General features: G+C 33.0%; 1 protein-coding gene across 5 annotated transcripts in view; it reads right to left on the reverse strand.

Annotated features, from left to right (window-relative positions):
- Window positions 1-509: 509 nt before the first annotated feature.
- Window positions 510-6,520, reverse strand: part of LOC106464817 (probable nuclear hormone receptor HR3) — a 51,116-nt gene continuing 45,105 nt past the window's right edge. For all 5 annotated transcript variants that reach the window (XM_022392601.1, XM_022392603.1, XM_022392604.1 and 2 more), the window contains one exon: window positions 510-3,360. In XM_022392601.1, the coding sequence (XP_022248309.1) occupies window positions 3,101-3,360 (260 nt within the window). In that variant the 3' untranslated portion in view covers window positions 510-3,100. The remainder of the gene's footprint in view (window positions 3,361-6,520) is intronic.

The raw sequence follows: 6,520 nt of genomic DNA on the forward strand, positions 1-6,520 counted from the left end.
ATGCACAAAGCTACAAAATGGGCTATCTGTGCTCTGCCCACCACGAGTATCGAAACCCGGTTTCTAGCGTTGTAAGTCCGCAGACATACCGCTGTGCCACTGGGGGCGTTCTCAAAACAGTACTGTAAAATTCGGTAATTTGTTTTCTGTCATCGGAATAGTAATGTAAAAATCAAGAACAGGAAAATACCACTATGCCACTGGAGGGCGTTTAGGTATAAACAAAAATTTCATGAACATTATTAATAAATGAGTGACTGATCAACAGTTACATACCTTCTTAATTTCTTTTGTTCTGGGACGAATCATGTTTTAAATATTTGCATAGTATTTTTTTTCATTTTTACCGCGTGATATTATTATTCATTCTAATGTCCTAAATTTACATCTCCTACTTAATTGGCTGGTGAACGTTTCAATATGTTTGTTACCAGATGTTACCACAGTTAAGTATCAAAACAACAAAATTGAAAACACAATGAGAGGGGTCAAAATACGATCATCTTATAATGATTTTATTTCATATTTCATTTCTGATGAAGCCCCTAATTAAGGACAGAACAGACCAAACCATCAAATATAAAAACTCTACCCAAATATGTTTAAGTTAAGATATACATTTTGTAAGCTGTATAATCATCAGGTCAAGTGGAATCAAGTCCTGGATGGAAGCTCCTACAGTGGACTTGGTGGTTTCAATTTATACTTGGACAAAGTGCTTTTTACTACTTATTTAATGAACTACAAGAATAACACCTTTTCATTATTTTTCACAGCTAAGATTAACAGTTCCTAATTATAAAATACTGTAAAAAAAAAATTAAAAAAAGGCATTGGCACTAAAAGGCATTATATCATGAGTCATTAAATGCTAATGGATATGAAGGCACATGGCTATTTCGTGTATGATACGTAGTCCTCTGTAAGAACTTATAACACTCTTTAAGTAGTTTAGAGAGTAAACTTTGTACTTTCTGTTCTCTTCAAGGTATTTTAAACTAGAGATAAGTTTAAAATAGGAATTTCAAAATCATAACAATTATAGCATACAATGTTTATAGTGTATTCTTCTAACAAGTTGGCTTCCCCGTCATCATATTTACATAACAAACTATTTTCTTTATAACAAAATTTTAAATTATATATATATTCTTAATCTCAATAAAAACTCCAATGTCAGAAAACTGGGAAGCCAGCCTTGCCACAACAGTATCAATATTAAATACAAAATATAATTCCTCTTGGCTTTTAAATTTGTGTCTGAAGCTAATGTTACTTGTTTCTTTCAGTGATATCACTGCATCTTCCAAAGAAATACTGTCATTTAAAAAAAAACATTCCATTTTTGCTGTAGTGCTACAAGTTTTATGATGAAAAGTTAAATGCGTAACACTTACTGAATATAGTATGTTGGTATTTTAATTGCTAAAAGTGAAAAGAAACAAAAAAAAACACTTAATATAAAGTGTGAAATTTTCATTAATAGGGCAGTTCATTTTTTATTAACAAAAACAACATTAACAATACCATTACCCAGTCAAGCTCGATGCAGGCTCTTGCTTGACAACAAATATTTAAAAAATTCACTCTACGTAGCACATAGATGCCCGAGATGATCAAGCAGTTGGACACGACCATCCTGTGTCACTGTGCAAGGCTTACTTCCTTTACCACTAACAAATAATAAAGTACCCTTATAATCTGATCATTAAAACTCTATAAAAATATGACCTATTTTCAAATCATGTTGACCACTAGTAGTCAAAGCCTCTTATACACCATATCATAAAATTTCAGAACTCATGGAACACACGTATATCAGAGATCAAGAGTTTATCATAACTTCAAATGTTGGTGGAAATACTGGAAAAAAAAAATACTGTTCACAACACAGATGTGAGGTAGATGCTGTTATTTTCATAGTTTTTCAATGACTTAATTACTCTATAAGAATTAATCAATTCATTTTTAGGTAAGCAATAATTTAGCTGGGTAAAAACTACAAGATAAATTGTTTTACAGTGTGTCCACATGCCCGAACAGATCAAAACTCTATCCCCATGCCTTCTCGAAGCCACAACCCTTCTTTCTCCAATAACCGAGAAAGGCCGACTACGGTACTCACAAAACAAGTTTACAAAGGAACTGAGTACAAGAACATGGTAGGTTATTTGGAAAAGTAATGAGATGAAACAAAAAAATGAGATCCCCTGAGGACTTTCAAATGACATTTAATATTAATCTTTAAGCAGATAAAGTGTTTTATCATGTGTGCCCCGAAATATGGTAGAATCTCTGGACATTTGCTTCTGACCATAATACTCAGGACTCCACAAAATATTTTGCAATAATGAGGATGAACATGAGATTTGAAAGTAAATCTTAAACTTTATAAAACAATTTACAAACAACATTAATAATGAATGTGTACATCATAAATAAGTGAGCTTAATGTGTTTCCTAAGATCTATCAGTCACCTCTGTATGAGAATCGGCTATTAAGATGGCAGTAATTAGCTCAACTGGACCAAGGGGAGAACACACATATCCCTGCCTCTGTATTCACCATGATTGTTTGGTGAGAAGTTTGTATATGTTTGGCTGTGTTTGTCATGCTGGTTCACATTTGCTCATAAAATAATATACAAGAAATTTCTCTTTCATAAAACTTAACATCTCACGAACTCTTCAAACAACTTTAAACACATCTTCCTACTAACTTTTTTTTTTAAGTTTTATTTTTTAAGTGGAGAATAAAGACAACCGTTTAGCCTCCTCTTGAAGTTCTTCCTCTAGTTAAATCCTGTTGTATCTCTTAACAACAGTTTATCTTAAGACACCAAGATAAAGATCAATTCAATTTTGTCCTATACCCAACAGTGGATGTTCAGAAGTATGGGAATGCTGGAGCAGTTTTAACATAAGACCAACAACACTCCTCTGAGGTTTAATAATTGTACTGACAGGTCTGAGTCACTCAAATAGCAAGCAGTTAGATGGACATATGAAGCAGTGTTGTCCTTTAACTCGAGAGAAATTTCAGGTCTCAGATATCCACTAGATAGGCCATGGCATTTTTTTAAAACAAAATCAACTCTGATCAGATATCAATTGCAAACAACTCTTTATGTAAAGCAGGAAACATATGGTGAGGATACATCTGCTGAAACTTTGCTAAAGCATCCATATGAAGAAGGTTAATTTCTCTAAGGCTTGGAATCTTGGCCAATAGAAAGTCCAATATACTGACATCTCCTTTATATGGTAGTTTATGAGAGCGGTCTAGTTCAAAACGAAGGGATTTTAAAATTGCCTGATTATGTCTCTGAATGTCCAATACTTCTTTAAGTCCAGCACGATCTGTGGGTAAAATAAAAAGATTTAACTACTTATTACAATGGAAATAAACACAAAGAATTACAACCCTGTTATAATTTACATGTTATAACTACTTTTTGTTTTTTTGATACTCTTGCTAACAATTAGATAAAAGTCTTAATTGCAAATTTCTAGATTTTTTTTTTCTCAAAAGAAACTTCCAGCAAGCACAGTATTAAGCTAAATAAAAGTTAACAATCACAGGGGTATTTGTATAATATTACTTGTAATGTTAATTTTCAGATAATTTTTTTAATCCAGACAAACCTTCATTGAAACTTTAGTGGCAGTTATTTGCTACAAACATTCACTGGACTCAACCATGGAGGAAATGACCCAAGATTTCTGGAACTGAGTGTTAGGCCTTACAATGTTATTGTTGTAATTTCTTTTCTTATATGAATTAGTATTCGATAATATTAACAGTTTCTTTTCTTTGTTTTTGTAAACACTGTTTTCTCTCAATATTTTGTTTTTAAATACTTTAATTAACCTAAGAATCATAAAAAAAAAATCATTTTCTGAATCAACTGCTATAGATAATGATATATTAATGTAGGGATGCATGCCATTTAATGTTTAGTAAATAAGCAGTAAAGCTGATATGAAATGGTAATCTAAACCATCATATACCATAAGATAAAAAGAGGTGTAGACTGTGGGAAATGAAGCTGGATTTCAAGAGGAGCTTAAGCTTTTACATGTAAGGGATACATCAGCTAACAATGACTTTCAGGAAATTATAAAGATTACTATTAAAATAGTAAATTTAGTTATATTGAGCCTATTCTGTGGAGCAACAAATTTCAGCCCTTGGCTTCTGCAGATGAAGAACTATTGGAGGAAAGGAAAACAAAAGGGTCAGAGAAGGATGTGGATGATAAGGAGGTTATAGTTATCAGTGATCCCCTTGACAAGGCATGTGAATAGAATAGTCTGTGGGGTAAATAGGGAGAAAAGAATCAGATTATGCTACCCAGGGGCACAGGTGTAGGATACAACTGACGTAGCAAGAGATATAGTTTTTGTGATGCATATAAGGGCTAATGATGTAGGGAAAGGTAGGTCAGATAAGCTAATTAATAAGTACAAGGGGTTGATAAAGGCATTTAAAGAAAAAGGGCATAACTTAATTCTGTCAGGGATACTGCCCAGAATTAATTGTGGGAATAAAGTTATGAGTAAGTCACTAGGGCTAAATGCTAGGTTTAGGTTAGTATGTAAGGATGAGCAAATTGGCTGGTTGGACTTGTGGGATCAGTTCAGTGGAAGAAGGAAGCTTTTTGGAATGGATGGTTTACATTTAAATAGGGTGGGGGCTGTCTTGTTTGCTAAGGCTATTAACTCAGCTGTAAGGGAAGTTTTAAACTAGCATTAGACAGTGGTGAGGGCTAGGAAAAACTGAATGCAAAAAAAATAAGAGGCAGAGAAAAGCATAGGAAATGAGTATAGAAGTAGTTATAAAGATAGGCTTAATTATTACTATTGTAATGCTAGAAGTATAAGAAATAAAATAAATGACTTTAGAGCACTGGTAGAAATGGAGGATTTTGATATCATGGGAATAACGGAAACATGGTTAAACATACATGATTTTGATGACAGAAATTTCTTTGAAATACAGGGTTACAGGCTATTTAATAGGGATAGAATATTAAAGAGAGGGGGGGGGAGAGTGGCTTTATATGTAAAATGTGAGTTACATCTTGTTGAAGTTGAGAGTATCAAAGATAAGAGCGAAGAGATTGAATCCATTTGGGTTTCTATTAGTGGATATAAAGGGAAAAGGCTTTTAGTGGGAATTTGTTACAGACCACCAAATGATACTGATGAAATAAGGGAGAAACTTTACAATGAGATTAAGATTTCAGCTGTTAATGAAGTCAATTATGGGTGATTTTAATTTCAGGCATATAGATTGGGAAATTCTAGAGTCAAACCATGAGAGAGAAAGGTTTTTGGAAACTGTTCAGGATGGCTTTCTTCACCAAATAGTCAAGGATCCTACTAGAAACAATGCAATTTTAGATTTATTGTTAACTTCAAATATGGAAATGACTTAGATGGTGGAAATTGAGGAACATCTGGGTGCAAGTGATCATTGCTCTATTAGGTTTAATGTTTTGCTGCATGTGGAGATAAGGAATAATGATATTTTGGTTACAAATTTTGAATGGATGCAACAAGAATTATCTGCTGTGAATTGGGCAGCTGAGTTATCTGGAGACACTGATCAGATGTGGAAAATTGTTAAAGATTAATTTTTAAATATTCAATGTAAACATATTCCTTATAGAAATAAAAGGGTAGCTGCAAGTAGAAAACCAGGTTGGCTCACAAAGAGTTTAAGAAATAAAATTAAAGAAAAGCATCATAAATTTAAGAAATTTAAGTTGACTGGTATGACAGAAGATTTAGAAGATTATAGAGGATCAAGAAAGTTGGTGAAACAGGAAATTAGGACATCAAAAAGCATGTATGAGAAAAGGTTGGCTGCAAATGTAAAAATTAACAGTAAGGATTTCTTTAAATACATTAAGGTTAAACAAAATGTTACGATGGGGGTAGGATCTTTTAGGGATGATAAAAATGACTAGTAGTATCTGATGATTATGAGATGGCTGGATTATTAAATTTTACTTTTTCTTCAGTTTTTATTGTTGAAGATTTAAGCAATATTCCACATCTTGATCAGTTGATAAATGGAAAAATGAGATCAAACAAGATGACTGCATTAATTCTGAGCTGGTTAAGAATAAAAAGGGAAGTTTAAAAAATTATAAGGCTTCTGGGCCAGATATTATTTCCCCAAGGGTTTTGAAGGAGGTTAAAGATTGGATATGTGAGCCACTTGCTACTATTTTTGTCAGTCCTTGAATAGTGGGCAGGTACCACAGATTTGGAAGCTAGCTAATGTAACTCCTCTTTTCAAGGGAGGTGATAAAAACTGTCCCAGTAACTGTAGACCCATTAGACTTACACCAACTGTGGGAAAAATTTTGGAAAGTCTGTTAAAAGATGCTTAAGAAAAAGCTTGATAAGTATATGAATGATAAGGTCTTGGTTTTAAGATTTTTTTTAAATTTAGTTTAAAGGATGGAACAGCCAAGATGAACCAGTAGGTCCCATGTTGTCCCAAAAC

The sequence above is a fragment of the Limulus polyphemus genome, unplaced genomic scaffold (genome assembly GCF_000517525.1).
Source record: "Limulus polyphemus unplaced genomic scaffold, Limulus_polyphemus-2.1.2 Scaffold1748, whole genome shotgun sequence".
Lineage (NCBI taxonomy): Eukaryota > Metazoa > Arthropoda > Merostomata > Xiphosura > Limulidae > Limulus > Limulus polyphemus.